The sequence below is a fragment of the Notamacropus eugenii genome, chromosome 3 (genome assembly GCF_028372415.1).
Source record: "Notamacropus eugenii isolate mMacEug1 chromosome 3, mMacEug1.pri_v2, whole genome shotgun sequence".
Classification (NCBI taxonomy): Eukaryota; Metazoa; Chordata; class Mammalia; order Diprotodontia; family Macropodidae; genus Notamacropus; species Notamacropus eugenii.
In genome coordinates this window covers 297,917,477-297,944,484 of record NC_092874.1, presented here as the reverse complement: position 1 = coordinate 297,944,484, position 27,008 = coordinate 297,917,477, and the positions used below count along the sequence as shown (strand labels likewise).

Here is a 27,008-nt window from a genome sequence, read left to right as displayed (position 1 = left end):
AGTAACCCCCAGAATACAGCTTCTGGCAAAGGTCACAGGCCCTCCAAAATCAAGGTTGGGTATATTAGAGATGGTTTTATAGCATGGATAGACTAGGAAACCAAGCTGAGATCCCCTACAACCTGGTCTCGTCTGTAATCTGAGTTAGGGGTGGTCTAATTCATGTTCATGACATCCATGTCTCCTAAGGCTGGGACAGCCTCCCTTTTGTATCAGCCCTCTGTCACTGAAACTTTGCTTGTGCAATCCTTGACAATTCAGAAATCCCTGAGGAGGCAGTGAGGTTGGAGCTGAGGGAGCTGGGGGACAGGAAGGCCCAGGGCCTGCTTTGGAGGCTCTTCCTCCAAAGAGGTATGGGGACCCCTGGAGAATTTACCACTTGTCTGTTTACTCATTTGTAAAATGAGTTCAATAATCCAGTTGTCCATTGAGGGCTCTTACTAAAGAAACACATGACCTAAGGGGTGGGGTTAGTATCTGATGGTTAGCTTGGACCCCATCCACCCTCCAGAATGATCACAGAACTGGGTGCTGTTGGGGATGAGGGGAAACAAAGACATGGAAGGGAAAGCAGGCCTTTCCCTCAGAGTTAACAACTATGGCGAGAAGGAAATTGTGTGTGTGTGAAGCGACCTGAGAACAATCCCAAGGCAAGTGTCAAAACCCCAGATTCAGTAAAGACACCAAGGGAGACATTCCAAATGGAGGCTGGAGAGAGAGTGGGGGCAGCGCTTCACCAGGGAAGCCACCTGCAAGAAGATGTCACGGCCAGCTCAGGCACAAAGCTGGCAGGCTTGGCCCTGGTGAGCAGCCACCCTCAGCGTCTGGGAGACACTTCAGAAACTCTTTAGGAAAGCGCCTCTCTGTCCCAGTGCAGCCAGCTTTCCTTTTGGAGGAATCCATCCCTCCCCTTCAACGTCTCCCCCATCAGGCTCTTCTCAGGGGGTCCCAGAAAATCACACCTAGTCAGTCAGTAAGCACAGCTTCTCATTACTTTTTGCTTCTTCCAGGAATTTCTAGCACTTCTAGAGTGAGATTTTGATGATGTCTCGACGCAGTCAGCGCCTGAGCCATCGTTACCATGTTGATGATGATGGAGGCAGCAGCAGCAGCAGCAGTGGAGGAAGTTCCCTGGTGGCTGGTCAGCACACTGCCTTCAAGGACAGTCCCTTAAGGTAAGCCACTCCACAGCGGCCCTAGGTCATCTTCCAGATCACAACCACTCAGGGCAGCCAAGGGCCTGGCCAGCTTCCATGTGCACCTTTCTTTCCTGCCCCCATCTTTGGTGGAAACATCACTCTAGTGCTTTCTTTCCCCACAAATGCGAGAATTTCCTGTCCCCAGCACCGTCTCTTCCCCTTCTACCCCAACCTGGGCTGCTGCTGCCTTCACTCTCTGAGAACAGGAACTAGGGAGGGGTGACTTTGAGCATAGAGAGGGCCAGAAACTGAGGCTTAAAGCTGGGCAGGGAACAACCACCCTGTGGCCCAGTACCCACGGTTTCTGGGGTGAGCTGCAGGGCCTAGCAAGAGCATAGGAAGCCATGGGGGTGATGGACCTGTGGGGGAGGAGACAGGTTCAGGTGGCTTTAGCTCCTCTTGTACCTCATCATGGTGGTTCCATTTGGAAAGAGGCCCTGCCTGGCCCATGGGAGCTGGGGATTTGTTCCAGTGTTATAAAGGATTCATCTGTTGAAGGAATAAGAACAGAAGAGGGCTTTAGGGATCATTTCTTTTCATCCTAGAAGCTCCTTGAAAGTCTCTTCCTCCTCCAGGCCTTTCTCCCCCTGTTTTTCTCCTGCTTCATCTCCTTCACCCTCTTTCCTTTGCTCCATGCTTGGCGCCCCCCAGGACTCTGAAGAGGAAATCTGGCAGTGTGAAACGCCTCTCACCAGCCCCTCACCTGGGCCCTGCTTCCAATCCTCACACTACCTACTACAGTGAATCAGTGGTCAGCGAGTCCTACGTCAGGGGCCCCCGGGTCACCTCGGTGGACAAAAGCTCCATCCTACAAGATCAGCTGGACAGCGATGTCTACTGGAGTGAACGTGGTGAGCTCTGGCCAGAGCTTGACAAACCCGAGGGCTTGGGCTGGGGAGAAGGAAAGAAGCTCCTCCCTGTCTTCTAAAGATTCCTAAGGAGGCTAGTGTCTGTTGGGAGTTACCTTACTCCTCCAGGTTGGCTCATCTCCCTGGATCCTCCCAGGTGGGAGATCCTTCCATTCTCCTGAAGCCCCTCAGTCCCACAGATGGCACTTTTCCAGATCTGGGTGACAATAACCGTGCCTCCTAAGGCAGAAGGCCACCTGGTTTTGTGCAGCCAATGAGCTAAAAATCATCTTTACATGTTTCAGTAAAGTTCTATTACACTTAAAAACATAAAAAGTGTTCTTACCTCATACAGAAATAGGAAGGGGGCCAGATTTTGCCCTTGTGCAGAACTCCATTCCTGCCCTAAACCACATGGGGGGGGCTTATGAGTTCAGACCCCCAAAGGGGTGGGAAGTCTGAATTCTGAAAAGTTCTGCCAGGTGTTCCACCTCTGGCAGCTGCTGTTGCTGGAAGCCTGAAGCTCCCTGCTTATCAGGCACCTCCATGCTCTGTGCAGGTGGGGACTTGGTGAGGAGGAGGAGAGGCCTGGGAGGTGCTGAGAACAGCAAGATCAATGGACTGAATGAGGGCAAAGTCACCTATGATATCTATGGATCTTCCTCAGGATACTCCTCGGAGGATGACTCTGCAGGTAGGCAGCACTTCCTGCCTACTGGAACTCCATCCCCTGGACGCTGCCCCGTGTACTTTGAAGGGTGCCCCATCCAGGGGGGATGGGGAGAACATAGATTTCAGATAAAAGGATAGAGAACTCTGCAGTCTGGCTCCAGGTGGGGGTTTGGAGGTTGGGAGGGCCCAAGCCTCAGCATGGTAATGGGGATGCCTGAGGCCCACTTGTGTCTCCTTCTGGGTGGCTCCTCATGTCTTCACTTTCCTGCAGGGCACACACTTATGGACCAGCCTGGCTCAGCATCCTCCTTAAGGAATGCTGCCTCCCAAGTTGGCGCTTTCTTGTGGGTGGCCATCACTTTCCCAGGTGGGTTCTGGGAGTGGGTGGGCACACTGCCCAGGGCAGTCCCTGCTGTGGGCCCATAAGAGCTTCCTCATTCCTACGCTGGGGCACACCAGGCCTGGGTGCTAACCCTAGGACAGTGTGTGGAGACAGGCTTTTATGGCAGGATCCCCAGGCACAGCTAGAGAGCCTTGGGAGATTCAAGGAGCAGCTGCAGAGTGAGCAGGCTGGGAGCAAGCTAACTCTGGGATAGGAGGGCGAAGCCTTTGAACCCCTCTGCTGGGACTTTTACAGGTTGGCTCTTTGGCCTGTTCTACTGGTGGCTGGGCACTACCTGGTACCGCCTGACCACAGCTGCCTCCCTGCTGGACATCTTTGTCTTAACCAGGTCAGTGAGGCTTCCCTGGGCTCTGCCAGAACCAAAGAACCCATGCTTGAAAAAGCTTCACCACCCTTGAGCTCAGTTCAGCTTTTGAGACTTTTGTGCCATGAATCTTATGACAGAAGGTCAGGTCAGGGTCAGGGGTGTGCTGGAATCAGCTGGAACCAGCTTGAACCTGCTCCTGAGTGTCAGCTACCAGTCAGGGCTCCTCTGGCTATCTAGACTGAAGAAGAAGATAGGACAAGTTGTGTGTGCCTTCACCTCCTTCAGAACTGCTTGTTAACCCTTCCCCAGCACATGCCAATCCCCATGAGCACAGGTGCTGCTCTATTCCTGAGTATCTTGGAGGAGCTGTCCCCTCAGTAGTTCCTGCCTCTCATCTCCACTGACTCTGGTGGCTTCACCTTGGCCAGTTGGAAAGTCCTGAGCTCCCAGGGGTTGTAGTCTCTTCCCAGTCCTTCGGGTAGCCAGGCCATCCTTACAGTTTCTCTGTGGGGGGTCATGTCCAGGTTTCCAGGCAGCCTCCAGGGCTGTGTCCAGGAGCCTGTAGAGCAGGGGTAGGGAACCTGCGCTCTCCAGGCCACATGTAGCCTTCTAGGTCCTGGGGTGCAACCTTTGGACTGAGGCCAAGTTTTACAGAACAAATCCTTTTCTTAAGGAGATTTGTTCTTGGAAGTCTAGATTCAGTCAAAGGGCCACCCTTGAGGACCTCAAGTGCCACATGTGATCTCCAGGCTGCAGGTTCCCTATCTAGCTCTGGATTCTTGGGGCCACAGGCTAGGCCCAGGGAGACTAGCCAACCTTGTCAGGGCTTACTCCTTCCAAGTCCCAATTTGACAAGCACTGAAATGATTTAGCCAAAAGAAGCCTGCCCAATTCACTAGCATATAAGCACATTCCTGAGAGCCCTGGGAGGGAGATGCCTTCCACCAGCCCTGTCACCTTTCATAACAACATTCACACATTTGACCAAGGTCAAATTTTCTCCTTCCACTTGACCTCGAGGGCTGTCCATAAAAGCCCAGAGCTCCCCATCGTAGCTGTCCCAGGGTGGGGGCACACCCTTTGTTGGTTTCCTCAGCAGCTCAGGGAGGGTCGCACAGGAATCTGGTGGGGAAGACCAGGCACTAATGTCTCCTCCTTCATCCCCATGAAATCCAGGAGCTTTTGAACTCTGAAGAAGTTGTTTCTACTTCTCTTGATGCTGTTGCTTCTGGCTTCGCTGGCTTACGGTGAGCCTTGCTGAGTCCCCAGGGCACCCTGCCAGCCCAGACAGACAAGGGCTTGGGGGCAGGGCTGCTGAACGCAAGTCTGGAAGACAGAGCTTTGAAGGGGAGCCTTTAGCCTTTAGGGGAAAAGGGACCCAGGCCTTGTATGGGAAAGTTCTTGTGCCTGAAATGGGATAGACGGCCTGTGTCTCCTCCTCTTGATCCAATCCCACAAGCCTTTCTTGTGCATCTTCTGTATGCAGGCCTCCCAGACTCATGCTGCATGCCTACTATGACAGTGCTGGCTTTACATGGGTGTTTGATCTGCCCCCTCTGTGGTCACTGTCAAGGTACTTGAGGGTGGGGGAACTGGTAGAAGAGCTGAGTCCACAATGAATGGGTTAGCTGGGCAGGACACAGCCAATGCCAGCTCTGGAGGCCTTTGCCCCTTCTCACTGGGGAGAATGGACAGGGTGGTCCTCCCTGGATGGTCCCAAAAGAGCTGTACTCTGTTCAGGAACCATGACATCACTTACCCCCTACTATGAGATGAAGCCCAGCTTGGGAATGGTGACACTACAAGCTGTCAGTTACCAGGACCTCTATTCAGCTGGCATCTCCTGAAAGCACTCTGATCCTCCAGAAGAGATAGGGCTGTATGTGGACCAGGCTTGGGACCAGGAGGCAGGACTTCTCCATGTCCTCTCCCCAGCTGCTTCTTGTCCCTCATTTTTCTCATAATCCAAAAGTGTGTAATGACTCCTGAAAGGATCATGAGAGATGCCTTTCCTGAAGGGTCTTGCCTTCCAGATCATGGGGCCCATAATGCATGCACCTTCCTTGGGCCAGGGTCTGAGCCCATGTGGATGTGACACTGCCAGACACAGTCCAGGTGTAGGTCCTCATCCTGGACATGTTTCCCTTCTGGTGCCTCAGCCTCTGCCTTCATTAGCCTTTCCTCCCATGTGCTAGGTGCTTGGTATTTTTACCCCTATGGACTACAGACATTCCACCCTGCTATGCTGTCCTGGTGGGCAGCAAAGGGCAGCAACAGGAGAGAGGAGGTGTGGGAAGCAGGAGAATCCACCCCATATTTCCAGGTGAGTGCCTGGGTGAGTGCCAGGAATACTTTGTGCAGGACAGGCAGACAGTCTGCTCACAACCAAGTCTGTTCCAATCAACCCCAGAATCACTCAGTCCACTACCATTTCTTAAGTGTGGCCTACTGTGTGTCAGGCACTGTGCTAAGGGATGGGAATTCAAAGAAAGAATTCAAACCCAAACAAACAAGCCCACAGTCCCTGCCCTGAAGGAGTCCCCGAGTCATGAGGAAACAACTAGGTACAATGGAGATCTACCAGGACAGATGGGAGTGAAGCAGTAGAGGGAGTTGGCTATGCTGTTTCTTCTATGGCAGCCAAACAGACTATTACCATACCATCTTTGAAGACAGTTCTGGCCTGGCAGGATCTTCCAGGTGGTGTCCTCTCCTAGCGCTGTCTTTGAAACAGCTCTGCAGCACTATGAGGCATCAGAGGAGGGGGAAGCAGGATTAGCCAGAGGAAGCTGCTTTTGTTTCCATTTTGTAATGAACAAAAGTCTGTTTTATTTCCCTTCTCCCTCTCCCACCCATTCAGAAAAATGAAAAGCAAACCACTTGTAACAAATGTGCAGAGTTAAGCAAACCAGTCCCTTTTTGGCCATGTCTAAAAGATCTATGTCTCCTTCTGCCTCCTCAGGCCATCTCTCTGTCAGAAGTTGGGTCATTTTCCAGAAAAGTACTTGGTCACTGCATCGATCAGAGTTCTAAAGTCTTTCAAAGTTGCTTCTTTGTGGTTCTTCTCACTCTGCTCTGCACCAGTTCATACAAAGTCTTCTCAGGTTTCTCTCAATACCACCTATTTCATTGTTTCTTAGAGCACGGTTGTATTCAATCCTTACACCATAATTTATTCAGCTCTTGCCCAGTTCGGGGGCAAGCCAGTAGTTTCCAATTCTTTGTCTTTGCTGTTTGGGTGCCAAGTGTGTGTCATGCAGAAGATAGGTCATTCATCTCAGTGGTGACAGTCTCTTCTTAATGGTCTGTGCTGTGGGGCAAGAGATGAGAATATAAATCCAGGCTATAATGAAGCCTTCATTTAGTAACCTCGATTTATCCATGGATTTCCATCTCCAAACTCATCAATCTTTGCACCAGGGCCACTCACAAGCAGCATTAGGAGACTCTCTCACCTTGGATATGCAGATCCCTGGGGAGCCAGGGTCAGAAAACCTGGGCTCAAGTTTGAGCTTTGCCACTTGCTAGCTTTGGGACCTGGGGCAGTTCAATGCCAACCTCTCAAGACTCAGCCTCCCGCGTTCCCCCGCTGCCTTCAACTGAAATCATAGTTGCCTCCCCCAAAAGGCCTTCCCTAACACCTTGTCACACAGTGAAGTGATTCTGGGGGGGTCTCCAGAAATTGGTAGCAGCCCAGACTATCAGAGTTGATCAAGCTGGGAAGACTTGAAGGCTGTGTGCAGATCCTGGTGTCTGCCCACCAGAAGCTTGGCCACCAGGTGATTGGATTTGGGGAGTCATGATGACTTGGGAAGCAGATAAAAAGACCAAACAACCTTTGCCTTCTGCAGCCACCTTCTGTTTGTGGACAGAGGTCAGGGGACCTCAGAGAAGGACAAAGAGTACTTGGTCTCCCTCAGTCCTCACACAGTCCAACCACAGTCTAAGTGGTTGACATTATTCCAGTGTAATCTGAGGGGTGACATGGAGTGGTGGGATAAAGGACATGGCTCTAGAAACAGCAACAGATGAGGTGCTGGATGTCAGATGCACAATGAGGTCCACGATTTTGGACACAGCCAGTGTCAGAATTTGATTTGTCTGACTTCTCATGTCAGCTGCAAGGAGTTTTTTTTTCAGATGTGGGGGGGAAAACAATCAGTGGAATGATCACTCACAGGCAGAAGAATTTGGAGGAGGCAAATCAGCCTCAAGGATTAGATTTCATCACATTTTTAAAGGCAACTAAAAAACCCCATAGTTGCTATTCCAAATGAGCATAAGGCAACAGAGGGCAAAGGAAGTCCAGGAGGAAGCTGAGAAGATCATTTTGTCCTTGTGACCCCAACACTCGGCATAGCCTGTTACACTTAGTGGGAGTGTATCAGTGTTTGTTGGCTGTCCTTGTACTAAGTCCACAAAACAACGTGCAAGGGAAGAAGACACAACTATTATTTGTCAGTAAGAAAGTCCCCAGGCACAGGATACATGATCAGCACCAAAAGATGTCACAACGAAACCAAAGGACCATCTTCACGGAATGAGAAATGCTGGTTACACGAATCATTTCAGCATCAAAGACCAGATCAGTAACTGGGCCCCACAAAGGTCAAAATCGAGCAAGTTAGAAGAAAGGGGGACAAAAGGGGAAAAAACATACCGTACAGCTCCAACAGCTCCAGTCCTTCCTCTTCAGATGTGTCAACCACTCAGGCACGGCAAAAGGAACACTGACTCATAGCATCGTTTCCTAAGGATGTTTGACTGCTGCCCCAAAACATCACATTCCAGTGAGAAGGCCAGCAATCCTAGAGGCTGCCTCTGTCAGAGACCAGCGGCTCTTGGCAAGCAAAGAAACCAAAGGCAACACTGGATCTGAAAATAGGCCACTGGCGCAAGAGAAGAAGAGGGTGGTGACTAAAGGATACAAACAGTGGCCCCGTGAAACGGCAAACATCAGGAAGGGCCCTCAGCCTCCCTCTTCAGCTCAGTCCTGAGAGTGGAGGCCCCCAAATTCTTGAGGCAGCTCCTTCCCCTCTCAGTGACTCACCTTGTTAGGAAGCTGTTCCTGCCTCTGAAATGTGCCACAACTTCTACCTTGCCAGGACAAGCAAAGCAACTCTAACCCCGTCCATGTCCACAAAGTCTGAAAACCGTTTTCACGTCTCCTCATCGTGTTGTGTGTTTCCAAAAGTTTTCTTGATATCATTGGTTTTTACTTAACCTACCTTTCCCAGTGTGTCTTCTCAGAAAGAGAAGCAGGGAATTTGGAAAAACCCTGCAAAGCTTGTGTGATCTACTAGTGAAAATCATTTTGAATTAGGTACATCTTTACACACACACACACACACACACACACACACACACACACACACACACACACACACACACAAACGCACACATCCCACTGACTTTGAAGACTTGTCTCTAGCTTTTGCTTTCATGTGACCCACCTTGCTCAGTGTATCCTTCCCATTTTGCCCTCCCACAGAGCCAGCCCTTAAGCAAAAGAATAAACCAAAAAGGGGAAGAAAAGTTCAACAGAACACAGCAGGCGAGCCCAGCATTAGATGCAGGTTCCCTGCCAGTATTTCCCACCCTAGCCAGGACGGGAAGGGAAGAAGATCCTCATGTGTCATCTCTGTTCTTTCCATTTCCATGGTTGTCTGTGGTGCTTGTTTTCTTGTTCTCCTCATTCATTTATTCCACTTTTCCCCAGTTCATGTAAGTCTTCTAATTAAGCAGAGTTGTGGCTTCGTACAGCATAGTCATATTTCCTTGTATCCATAAGCCACTCCTCTGTCAATGAGTTCTTTGCTACCAAAGAACTTTCTTAGTGGTTCAATTGGTATGGCACTGAATAAGTTAATTTAGGTAGTTTTATCATTTTTATGCTACTGGCTTGACCTACCCACGAGGAGTGAGTACATCTCCAACTGTTGAGATCTCTACGTATGAAGAATGTTTTGTAATTGTGTTCATATAGTTCCTGTGTGTGTCTTGGCAGGCAAACTCTCAGGTTGTATACAGTATACAATTGTATACAGTTATTTTCAATGGAATTTCTCTTTCTATCTCTTCCTGCTGGATTTTCTTGATTAATGTATAGAAATGCTGATGGTTTTGATGGGCTTCCAACTTTCTTTAAGTAATTGTTTGAACTGGTTTTGTTTTAAACTGGTTTTTTAGATGACTCTCTAGGGTTCTCTTGGTAAACCATTGTATCATCTACCAAAAGAGATAGTTTTGGTTCCTCATTGCAGTTTTTTCCCTTCAGTTTCTTTTCTGCCTTATTGCTATATCTAGCAGTTGCTGTAACTGGTACAACACTGAATAGCAATGGTTGGCAATGGACTTTCTTCCTTTACCGTGATCTTACTGGGAAGGCTTATCCCCATTACATATCATGCTTGCTCTTGGTTTTAGTTAGATAATACTTATTTTAAAGAAGACTCCATTTATTCCTGTGCTTTCTAGTGTTTTTCAACAGGGATGAGGCATTTTGTCAAAAGCTTTGTCTGCACCTGTTGAAATCATATAAATTTGTTGTTTATGTTATTGATATAATCAGTTACATTTATAGTTTTCCTAATAATTGACCCAGGCCCAACTTCTTGGTATCAATCCAGCTTGGTCACAGTGTCACAATATATCTTTGTGATATATTCCTGTAATCTCCTTTCTTAGCATTTAATATTTTTCATCAATATTCATTAATGAAATTGATCTATAGTTCCCTCTCTTGGGGAGACGTGACTCTCCTTGGTTTGGGTATCAAGATTATATTTTTGTCATAGAAAGAATTTGATAAGATTCTATCTTTACCTGTTTTTCAAATCGTTTATTTAGTGTTGGAATTGATTACTTTTTAATCATTTGGAAAAATTTGATTTAGTCCTGGGGTTTTTTCTTAGAGAGATCATTTATAGCTTGTTTCGTTCCTTTTTCTAAGATGGGGTTATTTAAGGGCTCTGTTAAACAGGACTATTTATATTTGTAAAATTCATTTCATTTAGATTTTCATTTTTATTATTGGCATGTAGTTGGGCAACAAAGCTCCTAGTAATTACTTTTATTTTCTCTTCATAGATTGTAAATTCACTGTTTTCATTTTCTGATGTAATAATTTGGTTTTCTTTTGTAAAAATTAAATTAGCCAAGGATTTATCTATTTAATTGTTTTTCTCAAAGCTTATAGTTTTATTTATTAGTTCATTGGGGTTTTGTTCTTTCAATTTCGTTCATCTTTCTATCGATTCAAGATTTTAATTTTGGTGTTTAATTGGGAAGGGATTAATCTGTTGGTTTTCTAAATATTTTAGTTGCATGTCTAATTCTTTAATCTGTTTCTTTGTCTCTTTGATTGATGTAAGCATTTGAAAATATACATTTCCCTCTAAGTCCTGCATTGACTGCATCCCCAAAATTTAGTTATGTCATTGTCACCATGAAATTGTTAACCATTTCTATGATTTGTTCTTTGACTCATCCATTCTTTAGGATCCATTCTGTAAGATCCATTCTTTTTCTCCAACTCCTCTATTTGTGTATCTTTCTGTTTCAAGCATATTTCTTGTAAATAACATATTGTTGGATTCTGGTTTCTAATCCATTCAACTGTATTCTTCCATTTTATGAGTGAGTTCATCCCATTCCCATTCACAGTTGTGTTCATTAAATGTATATTTTTTTCCATGCTATTCTTTTACACTCATCCTTTTGTTTTTTACTCTGTCCCTTCTTCAGTAGTCTTTTGTTTCTGACCTTTGCCTCCCTTAATCTATCCCGTCATTCTTCCCTCCCCCTCACCTTTCTCTTAGACGCTTTTCCTCCTACTTCTCCTTGCGTAAAATGAATCTCTCCATCTCATTGTGTGTGTATGTGTATTCTTCCCTCTTTCAACCAGTTCAGATGAGAATAAGGTTCGTGTTGCCTGTTCCCCTCTTCTGTCCCTCCCATTGTATAAACTCTTTCTAGTGCACCCCATTTATGAGATAACTTTCCCCATTCTTTCTCTCCTTCCCCACAACCTTCCAGTGCATTTCTCTTCTCCACCCTTCCATTCTTTTGAGATCCTCACAACATAATACAGTCATTCAGGTCGCTATCTATTTAGACTGCTTCTAGGACCCGTGGTGATCATAAAATTCTGAAGTGGTTACATGTATCATCTTGCCACACAAGGGATCTAAACAATTTGCCCTTTTTTAGTGACTTGTGATTTCTCACTCATGTTCACCTTATTATTCTTCTCCTGAGTTCTGTGTTTGAATGTCAAATTTTCTATTCTGTTCTGGTCTTTTCATCAGGAATGCTTGAAAGTTCTCTATTTCACGAAGGGTCCTTATTCCCCTGTAGGACGATACACAGTTTTGCTGGGTAGTTTAATCTTATTGTGGGCTCTAATCCTAGATCTTTTCCACTCCAGAATATGATATCCCAAGCCCTGTACTCCTTTAATGTGGAAGCTTCTAAATCTCATGTGTCCTGACAGTACTGGATTATTTCTCTCTGGCTATTTGCAGAATTTTCTCCTTGACCTGGCAGTTCTGGATTTAGAACAGTTGCTGGGAGTTTTCATGTAGGGGTTTCTTTCAGGAAATGATTTGTGGTTTCAAGTTCTACTTTGCCCTCTGATTCTAACACATCTGGGCATTTTCCTTTGTAATATCTTAAAATATTATGTTGAGCTCCTTTTTTGTTCCTGGCTTTTGGATAGACAAATGACTCTCCAATTCTCTCTCCTCAATCCATTTCTAGGTCATTGGAGTTTTGTATGAGATCCTATACATTTTCTCTTGAATTGATTTTATTTTTTGTTGTTGTCTCCTAGAGTTATTAGCTTCTATTTGCTCAGTTCTAATTTTTAAGGAATTCAGTATTTTTGTGCCTCTTTTACTAATTATTCATTCTTTTCTCATATCTTTCTTGTACCGCTTTTTAAAAATTTTTCCTCTTCCACTCTTAAAATCACTTTTTGTTCATTTTTATCTCATTCTTTAACTCTTCTAGGAATTCTTGTTCAACTCTTATCCAATCTACCCTTTTTCTTGGAGGATTTGCTTAAAGATATCTTCAAGTCATTGGCTTCTTCTGTCTTTCTGTCTTGAGCCATAGTAGCCCTTTGTGGTCAGGTTCAGTTTTGTTTACTCATTCTTCCAGCCTATTTCTTGACTATGAACTTGATGTTGGCATTGGGCTCAGCTCACCTCTGGGCTTTCTTAGTTCAGTCCACAAACTTTCAGTGCTTCCATAGTGGTGATATCTGTTCACTGCTATTCTTGTCTGAGTTGTGCAAGTTCCTGACTCAGGTTTAGGTCTTCTGGCTTGCGGGTGCTGGAGTTTCTGTAGAATGTTATTGGACTCAGTCATTGTTAGCACACTTTGAGGTTCTGCAGGTTCAGAGGGACCGAACTTATTGAGTCTTCTTGCGTCTGGGTCTCCTACCCGAGGTATCCCACTGCAGGACTAAAAGTGAACATTGAGCCCCCAGCTGTGCTCTGGAGCTCAGGTCCAGAACCTCTTTGCAGAACCCCTTTCTTGATCAGTGCTCAGCTAGGGCCTCGCTCACTCATAACTGCTCCTCTCAGCCTAGAAGAGTCATTTGGCCCCCTTCATGCTCCCAGGATAGCCTGGGATCTGCTCCTGCTCAGGGATTCAGTTCTAGCCCTTTTACCATCCTTGGGCAATGAAATGCTTCCCACTGTCCTGGCTGCCATTATGTTGGGCTCCTGGCCAGCCCCCACCTCAGTGTCCACAGCTCTCTTATTTCTTAAGCTTCCCTGGGCTGGAGAAATGACGCACAGGGATGTTTTCTTGGCTTTCCTCATGAGAATGTGGTCTGGCACATTATCTAGATGGTTAGAGAGGAGGTGGGCTGGGCTCATCAAAAATGCCCACCCTCCCTCTGTTCTCTTGGTTCTGCCCCTGTGCTGTGTGGTTGGTGGGGAGGGGACCTTCTGCATGCTTAGCCTCCTTTGTACCTCTTGGGGAGGTCTCTGACCTGGCTTTTTGCCCTGAGCTCTCCCAGCTTCTTTGCCATTTCCACCCTGGTGACCCTGGCCCTCCCTCATCACTCTCCTGGCTCACTGCAGCAGTGTCCTGAGTGGCCTCCTTGCCTCCAGTCTGTTCTGCACTCTGCTCTCAAAGCAACTTTCCTTAAGAACAGAGCAGACCAAGTGACTTCCCTCCTCAGTCAATGGCAGAGCCTCCCCTTTGCCCCCCAGAGGAAAACAGCCCCACCCTGTCTTTCCAGCCTTAGCCTCATTGGTCTTCTGTACTCCTTTCACACTCGGTGACCCTACCCAAATGGCTGCCCCCATGCTGAGAATTCATTCTGGTGCTCTTTCTTCCAGTCAGCCTGTCAACCCACATGTATTTATTAAGCACTTCCTCAGTGCCGGGTCCCGGCCTAGGGGACACAGGTACACAAAATGAAACCATTCCCATTGACCAGGAACTTCCATTCTCAGGAGGAGACCAGCAATGTTTACGTTTTTGTAAATAGCGTAAGTGTGAAATGAAGAAATCTGCCGACAGCAGTTAAACGACCTGGTGGCTTTTAATGTCCTTGTCTCCTCCATTCAAATGGAAGTTCTTCGTACACAAGAAAGGTTTCCTTCTTGGTCCTTGTGTTCTCAGCACTCAGCCCCACCTCGGGCACACAGTGGGTGCTTAACAAATGCCCAGTGCTCCTTGTTCCTCCTCCTAAGAGACTTTTCATCTTTGTGTGTTTTCCTCCTTGTTCCCAAGGCTGAACAGCATGTCCTGTCCAAGGTTCATGCCCTAGAAAGGCGGCTGGAAACTCTGGCTTCTGAATACTCTGCACGTTGGCAGAAGGAGGCCATCAGGCTGGAGTTGCTGGAGCTGCAGGGGGCCAGTGGGAATGGAGGTGGAAAAAGCCTGAGCCACGAGGATATTTCAACTCTCCTGGAGGGCCTGATGAGGCGATGGGAACCCACCCTGAAGGAGGACTTCCGTAGGGACACCACTGCCCACATCCAGGTGAGGAGAACGCTCTGCTAAGAAGACCAGGTCGGCAAGCCCAGCTAGTGGAAGGCATAGAGGTCTTGAGGTGAGGCAGCACTCTGGGCTTGGCAGGACCTGCCAAGTTCTCTGGGTCTTGTTGAACGCCTGTCTCCTTTTTTGTGGTCTCCAGGAAGCACTCACCACCCTCAGGGCAGAACATCGGCAAGATTTGGATAATGTTCTAAAGAAGATTTCTCAGGCATCCCAGGTAATCCAGAAGCTCTGACGGTTCTGGAGGCAGAGACACAGGGGATGGAGGGCGGGGGGGGGGGGGGGCCGGGGCGAGGGGGGCGGGGGGGGAGAGAGGGGGCAGAGACGTCTTGGGGGAGGTCACTTGTAGCTGGAAATGTTGGTGCTGCTGTCAGTAGACCTAACACTTGCTTACAGGTTTCTGGCCAGATTCCATACTTGTATGGGAGCATATTCGATTGACTCATTGTCCCTGAGAGCTCCTGTCTGAGGACTCTGGATCCCCTTGTCCGAAGGATAAGCAGAGAGCTTACTGATCTAAAGCAACCTAAGCCTCCTCCTGTAGCTCCTTTCTGGAACCCCTTTCCTGTACTGAGCACATCCATGCATGAAGACTAGGGAGGGATAAGATTGTCAATGAGAAGACTGTAACTCAACAGCTGAGTTTGAAACTCTTTTCAGGGACTGAGAAGTGACCTCACCACTCTAGGGAAAGTGGTTCATGCCTAATCTCAGCTGAGTTGGGGTCTCTGTCAGATGCCTCCTCTTGGTGGGATGATAAGGGAGGAGTCCAGTCTTTGAAAGGTCTAGCCCAAACTCAAGGTCAAGATTTCTGGAGCCCAACAGTTTGCAGAGACTCAGATCCTCCTTAGCAGACAGAGGGTCCACCCAGAGGAGACAATGAGTCCCCAGAGTGTGGTTTGATGTTTTCATCAGTCTCATTGTGCCATCATCTTCCTTACAGGAGCTGGAAAGCTGGGTGCTCCAGCTAAAATCTGAATGGCAGAGGTAAGGCCCCAAACTAACTGGCAAAGAGAAGAGGAGGGAAGGAAGGCTAGAAAACTAGACCAGAGAAAGCACCACTGAGATTCTCTGGGGGGGTGTCAGTAGAGCCAGAATACTTGGGTTAGCATGTCCATAGGATTAATCCCAGCTGGTAAGGACCTCAGAGAGCAGATGAGGGTCCTGAGGCCTGGGAGGGAAATGACTTGGCCAGGGTCACACAGGGAGTAAATGTCAGGGAAGACTTGCACCCAGATCTCTGGTTCTGTTCTTTCCCTTTGATAGTGGTTCTGCTTGACTCTATCCTGTGTCACTAGCCAGTGGCTGCCCTTCCCTTTTCCTTTTGTCACTGTCTAGTTTGGCCCAAGAAGCCCTCCAGGAAAACATATTAAAGGCTATGGGTCCACTGGAGGCCCAGCTGGCTGGCCTGAGACAGGAACTGGCAGCCCTGAGCCAGAGACAGGCTGCAGTGGCAGAGGAAGTAGACCTTTGGCCACAGAAGATGGCAGCCCTGCGCAGTGATGTGAGTCCTCCAGTCCACCACTTAGACCACATGTGCCCCTCTCTCCAAGGTGGGCTGCCTGAGCATCTGCCCAGGGAGACCCAACCCTCTAAGGTGTCCACTGGGGTCCAATGAGATCTTTTTTGGTAGACCTGAAAGCAGTTGAAAAATGCCAGTCACTTGGTTCACAACCGTCCCTTCCCTGGCACCAGGAAGACATGCATAGGCTCTGAGCTCTCAGAGTCTTTCTAGACACCCCCTCCCCAGGTCCCCTGTCCCGGCCCTCTTTCTTCCTTACCTCTACTGTTTTGTGGATGGTCTCTGGTGGTTTCTAGGTGGAGTCTCAGTTCCCAGCCTGGATCAGTCAGTACCTTCTTCGAGACAAGGGCGCTAAGGCTGGGCTTCTTCAGCTGGAGGAGGTACAGGCCCAACTTCGGGACCTGGAGCACAGAATCCTCACTCAGGTGGCAGAAGGGCAGGTCAAATCTGCCAGTGAAGCTGCTGCCAGCCTGAGGCTGACCCTTCACAAGGAAGGAGTGACTGGGGTCACAGAGGAGGTGAGGCCTGCCCCATTCCCTGTCTGCCTGTCGGAGGTCATGGGTTTGCCCTGAGAGGAGCCTCCAGGGAAGGAAGGGGAAGCCCTGGCAGAGCAGGTAGCACACGTGGCCCTCTGGTGAAAGGGCTGGGCCAGTTCTGCAGGCAGCTAGGCCCATGAGTCCATCCATGCCTGTCTTTTAGGATGTGCACCAGATTGTGAATGAGGCCCTGAAGAGATACAGTGAAGACCGCATTGGGCTAGTGGATTATGCCCTGGAGTCCTCAGGTAGGTAGCCTGTAGAAAGCCAGAGGGCTGGGGACATGATGGTTGCCCATTAAGGGACAGCAGGAATTAAAAACTCATGATGCCCCTTATGGGACGGGGCAGTTGAAGGGCTGATGCCCTGGCAGTGACCCCTCATCTTCAGGACTACCTCTGTGTCCTGCCAGCCCTCAGCTGCCCCCACCTCACTTCTCTCCCTCTTGTTCTTTCAGGGGCCAGCATCATCAGTAGCCGCTGCTCAGAGACCTATGATACCAAGACGGCCCTTCTCAGTCTGTTTGGCATCCCCTTGTGGTACTATTTCCAGTCCCCAAGAGCCATCCTCCAGGTATGACAGAACAAAGGGCCCCCAGCTTGGCTCTCTGCCATCTCCCACCTTCTGTGGGGGCTGGGCTCTCAAGGTGGGAGGATTACACAATGGAAATCTATTCCATTGGCTGCCCACCTGACTTGTCACCTGACTTGTCTTCTGCCCACAGCCAGATGTTTACCCTGGCAACTGCTGGGCATTCCGGGGCCCCCAGGGCTTTGCTGTGGTTCGATTATCTGCCCGCATCCACCTCAGTGCTGTCACCTTGGAGCATGTACCCAAAGCCCTGTCTCCCATCAGCAACATCCCTAGCGCCCCCAAGGATTTTGTCATCTTGGTGAGTATCTGAGCCTTGCAGCTCTCCATTCCCGTATGCCTGACAGCCATTTCTTAACAGCAGCATTGTGAGGTGAGGAATGGAAGGATGTGCCCATTTTACAGCTGGGATATTGAGGCTGGTCTCTGGACTCCACAACCAGCCCTTTCCCTGCTCCCCCTCTTCTTAGAGAGAAGCCAGAAGAGGACAGCTGACAGCAGTCAAGATTTCAATGCTGTCTCAGGGTCCTTTTATACAACTCCTTTATACATGGGTGCCTCCATGGCCAGGTGTCCCATGGGGGAGCTGAGTGGGGATGATGAGCACCATTCCCTACAGTCACCTCCTTAGGGCAGAGTTGGAATGTCCTCATAAGGAGGATGTGGGTGAAAAAAGTGGAGCCAGAGGAGAAGAAGAAACGTGTAGGGGAACAGGATGCTTCAGGACCTAAATCCTGATAGATGAAGAAACTGAGGCACCTACAATTAAATTGTGTGTCCCAAGCCATTCAGCAGCTTAGGGGAAGAGGCAGAGAAGGAGGCCAGGGGCTTGGAGGGAAAAGGATCTGTCTACTGAGTTAGTGAGAGATGCTGGAAGGTGAGGGGACCAAAGAAGGAAACATCATGGTGGCTTTTGCTTTCTCCCCTTTACTCTCCCCAATGTATCCCCCCCTACACCCCCTTCCTCCTCCTCTTCCACCTCCTCCTCCACAACCTCCCCTTCCTTTGCCTCCCTGGATTGATCTGGATTCATGTCCTAACAGCATGACCTTTCCTCTAACCCCCTCCCATCCATCCATCCATCCATCCATCCATCCATCCATCCATCCATCCATCCCTTCCCTTTGCTTTTCCTTCTCTGTAGGGGCTAAATGAAGATTCACAGTCGGAAGGGGTGGCCCTCGGGCACTTTACCTATGATAATGCTGGGGAGTCCATTCAGACCTTCCACTTTCAGGTATGGAGGGCTGGCCCCACAGTGCCCCAGGGAGGCTGGTGCTCTTGAAGGCTAGATCACCAGCCATGGGGATGCTGTGGCTTTGCTAGGAGCTGCAGTTTGAGCCAGGACCCCATGGTTCTGATAGCAACCTGAGGGATAACATTCAGCCACTGAAGAAGGCCTGGGGGGGACGGGCTCTGGGGTCAGGATGTCCACCAAGGGATCACGAGCCTTCCTGACCCCAGTCTCCTCTTCCCACAGGGCAATGACACAGCCCCATACCAGGTGGTCGAACTTCGGATCTTAAGCAACTGGGGTCACCCTGAGTACACCTGCATTTACCGCTTCCGGGTCCATGGGAAGCCTGCCAATTAGCCTCTCCCCCCCAGGGCCTTTCCCCTCTTTCCCCCTTCAGCCCCTCCCCTCCCCCAGCAAGCACTTCATCCCACTTTCTCGCCCTCTCCCACACTTCATCCCTTATGGCCACTGTGGCTTCTGGGAGAGATACAAGGTGGGAGCCTACCACCATGGAGCAGTTTGGCCCCACCCTGCCCTCTCTGATGGAGAGGAGATCACCAGCTCAGCTATTTGTTTCACTCCCCATCCTCTTGAGGGTCAGGTGGCCCAGCTCCCTACCAGGCCCTGCCTGCCCTCAGGAGGTGTATACACAGCTATGTATGATATGTTGAAGGTGTGAGTCAAGACATCATGAGGGCCTTATTATGCTCAGCAGCACTCAGAACCACAGCTTAGGCCACCTTAGCTTACCTTGCCCAAGAGTCTAGGTCAAAGAACTTGGTTTATTGAGGGCATGACAACTTGGGCAGTTCCAAAGGGCAGACTGGTAGACAGTCTGTCTTGGGCATGCCCCAGCAGGTGGCTAAAGCTCCCGTCCATGGTAGCATGCATAGTTCTCTTTACCATGGGGCATGATGGGGGCAGTCTTTGAAATCTGAAGTATCTGGGACTGGCCACAATTCCCTGGTGTTAAGTTTATTGGGATAGAGTTGGGGTTAGTTTTTTGGAGTTAAGGCTGGGATGGGAGGGGAAGGGCAAATTCTTTGGCCCTGCGGGCCGATTGTATTATGCATATAGATAGATATTTGTATTTATACATAGATCTCTTTGTTCTTTGTTATCAGACAGAAAAGCTACAGGCTTCATTTCCGGCTTCCTCCCCCTGGGGCCCAGGGTGATATTCACTCCAGCTCCAGCTTGGGGTGGGGGGCAGGCTGTCAGGCACGGATCCTCACAGTGACATTGCCATCCTTCCTGCCTTTTACTGTAGGAGGGAAGGCAGGCCTTCACACCACAGGGCTGGCCACTGGTCCCTGAAGCAAGCAGGGGCACTCACTCATCTGCAGGCTTTGGGGGTCACCAGCAGACAGTGGCAGGCTGACCCTAGCTGGCCCTCAACCCAGTTTGCTCCCTCTGCTTCTGTTCGCTTACCAGGAAGCTGGCGTCTGAGCAGCCCTGCGTAGGAACCTACAGATGGGGTCTTAGTTCTTCCCCATCACAAAGGCTACTGTTTAATTCTTTACTTTGATTTTTTAATCAACAAATTCTAATTTATGCCTATGCAAATATAAATTTTCTCTGGGATCTGTGGCTTCTCCTTGTCCACCTGTTGCTCTTGAGGCCAACTTGGAGTAGTGGGGAAAAGAAGGTGGTATTCTGGTAGAAACTCCCTGGTTAAAGGGTGGCTTCCTTGCTGCTGAGTGAGGCCTGGGAGGGATTGTCCTGGGCATCGAGAGGGAGCTAAGCCCAGGCCTGGGCTGGGAGAAGCAAAGCTGGGTAAGGGAACCAGAGGAGGCTTTCTCATTTCTGCCTGCTCCTTTAAAGCTCACCCAAGGCCTCTCCTGGTCTTAATCCTCCCTCAGTGCGCCCAAATTGATGTTTTATACTTCCTTGTGTGTGTCTGCATATCCATACATAAACACACACCTATCCAGACAGACATTCCTCTGTGTGCCTGCTCCATCTTTCAGGAGCAGGACAGCTTTCTAAGGAAAAGAGCTTTGTGTCTGCCTTGGTCTCCCCCATAGCTAGCACAAGGCCTGCCACCCAGCAGACACTTTATCTGAGCATTGCTATTCACTTCAACTCAGGTGTAAAGAAAGAATATACTCTACAGCCTTCTCAACAAGGGGTCACCAGCATGCCTTTGACAGCCTCCAGCAAGGGTTAAACACGTCACAAACTGCCAGCCGTCCTCTTCCACTTTCAGACAGCTCAAGTTGTTGGGAAATTTGTCCTGAAATCAGGCTGAAATCTATCTTTGGGCATCTTCCACCCACTATTCCTCGTTCTTTCATCCTGGGTCAAGCAGAACACGCTAATCCCCCTTCCACATCACTTTTCAAATAGTAGCATTAGAGAGTGGCTACTGCGTGCCAGCCACTGTGCCGAGCACTTTACAAATATCTCCTTTGATCCACACAACAACCCTGTGAGGTAGGCACCATTTCTAGACCCATTTTGCAGATGAGGAAATGTAGGCACAGAGGTGAAATGACTTGTCCAGGGCCACACAGCTGGTAAGTATCTGAGGGAGAATTTGAACTTGGATCTTCCTGCTTCCAGGTGCAGAGTTCCATCTCCTGTGCCACCTGAAGACAGTTCTCATGGTCCTCTGACAGCTTCTCAAGGGCCTTACACCATGTTCTTGGAGCCCTTCATCATTCTGTTCACCCTTCTCTGAATGCACCTCACCTTGGTCATTTCTTTCCCACACTGTGATGCTCAGGCCTGAACACTGCCCTCTAGCTGTGGTCTCCTCAGGACAGACTTGGGCTGACCTATTACTGACCCCCCCTTCCTAGATCGTAGGCCTCTCCATGCCCCTCAGGAAGGCACTGGTCATTCCAACCATCAAGTTTAACTAGTGATTCACACAGACACTGCTATCCCCTAAAATCCCCAAATCCTTTAACAGGAGCCATGGCTGCATCACCCTCCCCCACTCATTGGTTTTTCTTTTCTAATTCTTGTTGAGGACTCTGCTTTTACCTCCACTGGATATTTTCATTTGGATAGAATCCTAAATTTTAGCTAGCTGAAACCTCCTCCATCCTATCAGTCATGTGACATCTCCACCCCTCCCTCCCAGCTCTAGCATTGGCACATTTGGACAAGCACACCTTGTGCTATTTCACTGAAGTCGTTGATAAAAATGCTGAACAAGCACGGAGAAAAGGGGAGATCCCTGGGGCAATCAGGACAATTCCCCTGAGACCTCCCAGGGAGCTGGCATCAGCTCATTAGCCAGCACTCGACAGGTAGGGCAATGTAACCCGTTAACCCTTTCCAAATCCACCTGTCATCTGAGATTCAGACTGTGCTAAAATCTGACTGCACTTTGCAGAATTGCTCTGATCCAAGCAAAGACTAGCAGCTCATCAGACACCATTTTACAAGGGATCTGGGATCTTGGCAGCATAGGCAGGAAATGCACATTTTTATCCTGTGCAGTTCTGCCCTCCTGTCACGAAAACAAACTGCTTCGTGGACCAAAGGAGAGATAGTGCTCAGAGTCTGAAAAAGTGCTTGTTCAACTGAGGTTGGAAATGGCTTTCTTGATGGAGCAGTTCCCACCTGCTTGATGAACTCATGCACCTTATATAAAGCAGTGAACAGGAAGGGAGAGTTCAGGATTCTCTGTCCAGAGTCACTTGCCCATAATGTCTCATTGAGGCACAAAGCACAAATGGGGCAAGAACATAAAATCAGGGTTACCTAAGGGACATTTAGAATAGGCTGGAGCTCACCTTGAGATGGGAGAGAAGGGAGAGTGAGGTTAATAAACCTTTGCCTCTATGCTTCTAACTTAAGGGGGGAGTGGTGGGGGGGAAGAGTTTAAAAAGGAAAGTAAGTTAATCTGGGTCCTACAATTACCTAAAGGTAACCTGTCCAATCCAGTAGGCAGAGATGCAGAGATTTTACAGAGCTCTAGGGAGCCCAGCCTCTTAACAGGCATGACCTGGATGAAGATCCCGACCAGGAGACTGAGAAAGGGCAGTCAAACATGAAGGAAGAAAAACAGGTGAGGTTGGACTCATGAAAACCTGGAGAGAAAAGAGTGGGAAGGAGAAGAAGACCCTGGATTCAATCCTGGGTCCGTTACTCTTCTCTCTTCATTCTACTTCACTCAGTGATCTCATCAGCTGCCATGGATTGAATCACCCTCTCCATGCTCATGATTTCTCAAATCTACCTATTCTGCCTAAAACCCTGTGCTGACCTCCAGTCTTTCATCTCTCGTTGCTTTGTTGATGCCACAAATTGGATGTCGTGTAGACATTTTCAACTCAACATGTCCAAAACAGAACTCTTCATCTTCCCCCTATTCTTTCCCCTCCTACCTTCCCTATTACTGTAGAGGGCACCACCATCTTCCAGGCTCCTAACCTTGGCATCATCTTCAAATCCTAACTTCTGTCCAAGGGATTGCCAAAGATTGTCCAATTTACCTCTGCAACATCTCTTGTGGATTTCAGCTTTGCAGCACCTCTCATCAGTTTCACCTCTCCAACATCCCTTGCAGATTTCACCCTTCAAAATCTCTCAGATTTCATCTTTGCAGCATCTCTGATCAGTTTTACCTCTCCAACATCTCTTGTCCATTTCAGCTTTGCAACATTTGTCATCAATTTCACCTCTCCAACATCTCTTGTCCATTTCAGCTTTGCAGCACCTCTCATCAATTTCACCTCTCCAATATCTCTCACAGATTTCATCTTTACAGCATCTCTCATCGGTTTCACCTCTCCAATATGTCATGCAGATTTCACCCTTCAACATCTCTTGCAGATTTCACCTTGGCACCATCTCTCCTCAGGCTCACCTCTGCAGCATCTTTCAAAAACAGAACTTTCTTCTCTGATGCTGCCCCTACCCTAGTCCAGGCCTCATCTCCTGTGCACTGTTGTTTTCTTATGACTCACCATTTATTTTATTTGTACAAAGTAGTGAAGAATCATACCATGGCTGGGGGAAAATGATGTTTTAGGATTTAAACAAGTTCTTTCATTTTGAAACATCTCTTTTGAAGGCTTGGGACTAGTAATTTTAGCTCCAGCATCTTTGGGTTTGGACTCAGCAGGCTTCCCAGCCTTGGAATCACTGGGCTCTGTGTCCTTAGAATCAGACTTGGCTGCCGTGGGATCAGACTTGGTGACCTTGATGGCAGACTTGGTGACCTTAAGGTCAGTGCGCTTTGTAGCCTTAGAGTCAGGCTTCATGATCCTGAAGCCTGGACGTTTGGTGGCAGCCCTAGGGCCTGGATGCTTAGTGGCCATCTTGTGGCCAGCATGCTGGGCACTCGCCTCAGGGATCTTAGCCCTAAGAAGTTTGACCTCGAAGGCCTTGGTGGCTTCATGGCTTCTGCTTGGACCTTGGGAATTGTTTGGTTTTTTTGGTTTACATCTTCTTCAGCTCCTTCTTGTGTTTCTTGGCAAAGCATGTGTTTCTCAGAAACTTGGAGTTGACCCATCTCAGAGACATGTATCACCGTGACTTAGGTTTCCTGATGCCATTTCTGTGCCATTTTTGTGATTGGTTGTGGCTGGTATGGTTCTTAGACTTAGCCATCTTTACACAACAACCTTCACTAACAGGCATTCCACCCACTAGAAGAAGTCAAAGCTAGAGACAGGAAAGGTCATGCCTGCACTACTGCAGTATTTCCCGGTGGATGTGCCTCCCTCAAGTCTCTCCCTCCTCCTTCCAGTTGTCAAACTGATTTTCCTGAGGTGCAGGTCTATGCCACTCAACTCCTCAATAAACCTGTGACTCTCTATTGCCTCCAGGATCAAATACAGAATCCTCTCTGAACGAGAGTTCAAAACCCTCCCTAACCTAGCCCTCTCCTGCCTTTCCACTCATCTCCCACTTCACTCCCCACTTCTTCAATCCAGTGACACTGGCCTCCTGACTCTTCCTTGCACATGACCGTCCATCTTCCATGCTGGGAATGTTGTCCCTCCTTTTCTCTGCTTCCCTAGCTCCCTTCAAGCACCAGTTAAAATCTTACCTTCTACAAGAAGCCTCCCCCAACTCGCCTTCATTCTGTCTTCTGCTGACTTTTTCCTCTTTTTCAGTACATTCTTTGTACTCATTTTTTGCACATTGTCTCTCTCATCAGATTGTGAGGCCCTTGAGGGCAGGCACCCTGTTTTTGTCTTTCTTTCTATTCCTACCTTTTAACACACCTGGTGCATGATAAGTATTTAATAAATATTTATTGACTGAATGATCCTATTAAAAGCTGCAGAGCGATGGATGGAGGATGAGGACTGAGAGAGGACTGAGAGAGGATCGGACAGTCAAGAAGTCACCAGTTTGGGTGGAATAATGAGGTTGGAGGCCAGACTACAGAGGGTAAAGAGAGTGAAAGAAAGGAAGTGAATGTGCCTCTTGTAGACAATGTACCCAATCAATAAACATTCCTCAATCCGGCAGAGTACATGAGGGACAGAAACATCCAAATGTGGTCAATGGTAACCTCATTTCTTACAGAAACACCAACACATCTGTTGCATTTTTAGTATTTTTGTTGTCTCCTTGGCAGTTTCGTTTTTGATATATACTCTCGGGGTGGTTCAATCTCACACCTAGATTGCTGGAAATTTAGCTTTTCCTTCCACAATTTTTCTCCGTTTTTATAAAGGCAGAGGGGATCTTTCTTCATGATCTTCCATCGCCCTAATTCAGGTTTTGGGAACGAGGTCATGTTCTAAACCTGTGTTGCCCTTGGTTGCCACATTTCTCTATTTGATAATGGGATCAGGTGGTGCTTGGCTAAATATTTTCTAGGATATTTTGACCTCCTCTAGGTGGCAATTGCTTTATGTTGATTCAATTTCTGCCCTTTCCTTCCTCTGTTTCCTACTTTTCACCACTTTTCACTTACTTGAGTGGGTCAAGTTGAAGCTATTTGGATTGCATGCCATCTTATCTTTCTCTCTAATTTGGGGGTTTTGTCCTCTGCTTTAACAAGATGATTTGACTGCAAAGATTATTCAGAAATGATTCCCACATCGATAACCAATCATTTCTTATCCATTAAGATACATTTTAGGCTGAGATTGTTTGGCATTTGCCACATCCAGGGATTTCCTACACTCATGTTTTTTGTTTTTGTGTTTTAAATTAATTTATTTATTTAACTTTTAACATTCATTTTCACAAAATTTTGGGTTCCAAATTTTCTCCCCATTTCTCCCCTTCCCCCTAAAACGCCAAGCATTCTAATTGCCCCAATCACCAGTCTGCCCTCTCTTCTTGCCCTTCCCTTGTCCCCATCTTCTCTTTTGTCCTGTAGGGCCAGATAACTTTCTATACCCCATTACCTGTATTTCTTATTTCCTAGTAGCAAGAAAAATACTTGACAGTTGTTCCTAAAACTTTGAATTCCAACTTCTCTTCATCCCTCCCTCCCCAACCATTCCCTTTGGGAAGGCAAGCAATTCACTATAGGCCATATCTGTGTAGTTTTGCAAGTGACTTCCATAATAGTCGTGTTGTGTAAGACTAACTATATTTCCCTCCATGCTATCCTGCCCCGCATTGCTTCTATTCTCTCTTTTGATCCTGTCCCTCCCTAAGTGTTGACTTCAAATTGCTCCCTCCTTCCACTGCCCTCCCTTCTATCATCCCTCCCACCCTGCTGATTCCATTCTCCCCCACTTTCCTGTATTGTAGGATAGGTTTTCATACCAAAACGAGTGTGCATTTTATTCCTTCCTTTAGTCGAATGTGATGAGAGTAAGCTTCATGTTTTTCTCTCTCCTCCCCTCTTTTTCCCTCCACTGAAAAGTCTTTTGCTTGCCTCTTTTATGAGAAATAATTTGCCCCATTCCATTTCTCCCTTTCTCCTCCCAATATATTTCTCTCTTGCTGCTTAATTTCATTTCTTTAAGATATGATCCCATCCTATTTAATTCACTCTGTGCTCTGTGTGTGTGTGCGTGCGTGTGTCTGTGTGTGTGTGTGTGTGTGTGTGTGTAATCCTACCAACTCCCCAAATACTGAAAAGTTTCAAGAGTTACAAATATTGTCTTTCCATGTAGGAATGTAAACAGTTCAACTTTAGTAAGTCCCTTTGACTTCTCTTTGCTGTTTACCTTTTCATGCTTCTCTTCATTCTTGTGTTTGAAAGTCAGATTTTCTTTTCAGCTCTGGTCTTTTCATGAAGAATGCTTGAAAGTCCTCTATTTTGTTGAAAGACCATTGTTTCCCCTGAAGTATTATACTCAGTTTTGCTGGGTAGGTGATTCTTGGTTTTGGTCCTACTTCCTTTGACTTTGGGAATATCATATTCCACGCCCTTTGATCCCTTAATGTAGAAGCTGCTAGATCTTGTGTTATCCTGATTGTATTGCCACAATATTTGAATTGTTTCTTTCCAGCTGCTTGCAATATTTTCTCCTTGACCTGGGAACTCTGGAATTTGGCCACAATGTTCCTAGGAGTTTCTCTTTTTGGATGTCTTTCAGGTGGTGATGGGTGGATTCTTTCAATATTTATTTTGCCCTCTCATTCGAGAATATCAGGGCAGTTTTCCTTGATAATTTCATGAAAGATGATGTCCAGGCTCTTGTTTTGATCACGGCTTTCAGGTAGTCCCATAATTTTTAAATTGTCTCTCCTGGATCTATTTTCTAGGTCAGTGTTTTTCCAATGAGGTATTTCA

General features: G+C 47.8%; 1 protein-coding gene across 1 annotated transcript; it reads left to right on the top strand.

The window, feature by feature from the left end:
* The first annotated feature begins 1,013 nt into the window (after window positions 1-1,013).
* On the top strand, window positions 1,014-19,143 carry LOC140532105 (SUN domain-containing protein 2-like). Its single transcript, XM_072650650.1, has 17 exons — window positions 1,014-1,175; window positions 1,851-2,050; window positions 2,607-2,741; window positions 2,991-3,086; window positions 3,357-3,504; window positions 4,916-5,002; window positions 5,625-5,752; window positions 13,955-14,433; window positions 14,588-14,665; window positions 15,392-15,435; window positions 15,787-15,952; window positions 16,267-16,488; window positions 16,670-16,754; window positions 16,964-17,079; window positions 17,231-17,398; window positions 18,242-18,334; window positions 18,578-19,143. Exons 1-17 carry the CDS (start codon window positions 1,042-1,044, stop codon window positions 18,689-18,691), a joined length of 2,493 nt encoding a protein of 830 aa, XP_072506751.1. The 5' UTR covers window positions 1,014-1,041; the 3' UTR covers window positions 18,692-19,143.
* The last annotated feature ends 7,865 nt before the right edge of the window (window positions 19,144-27,008 follow it).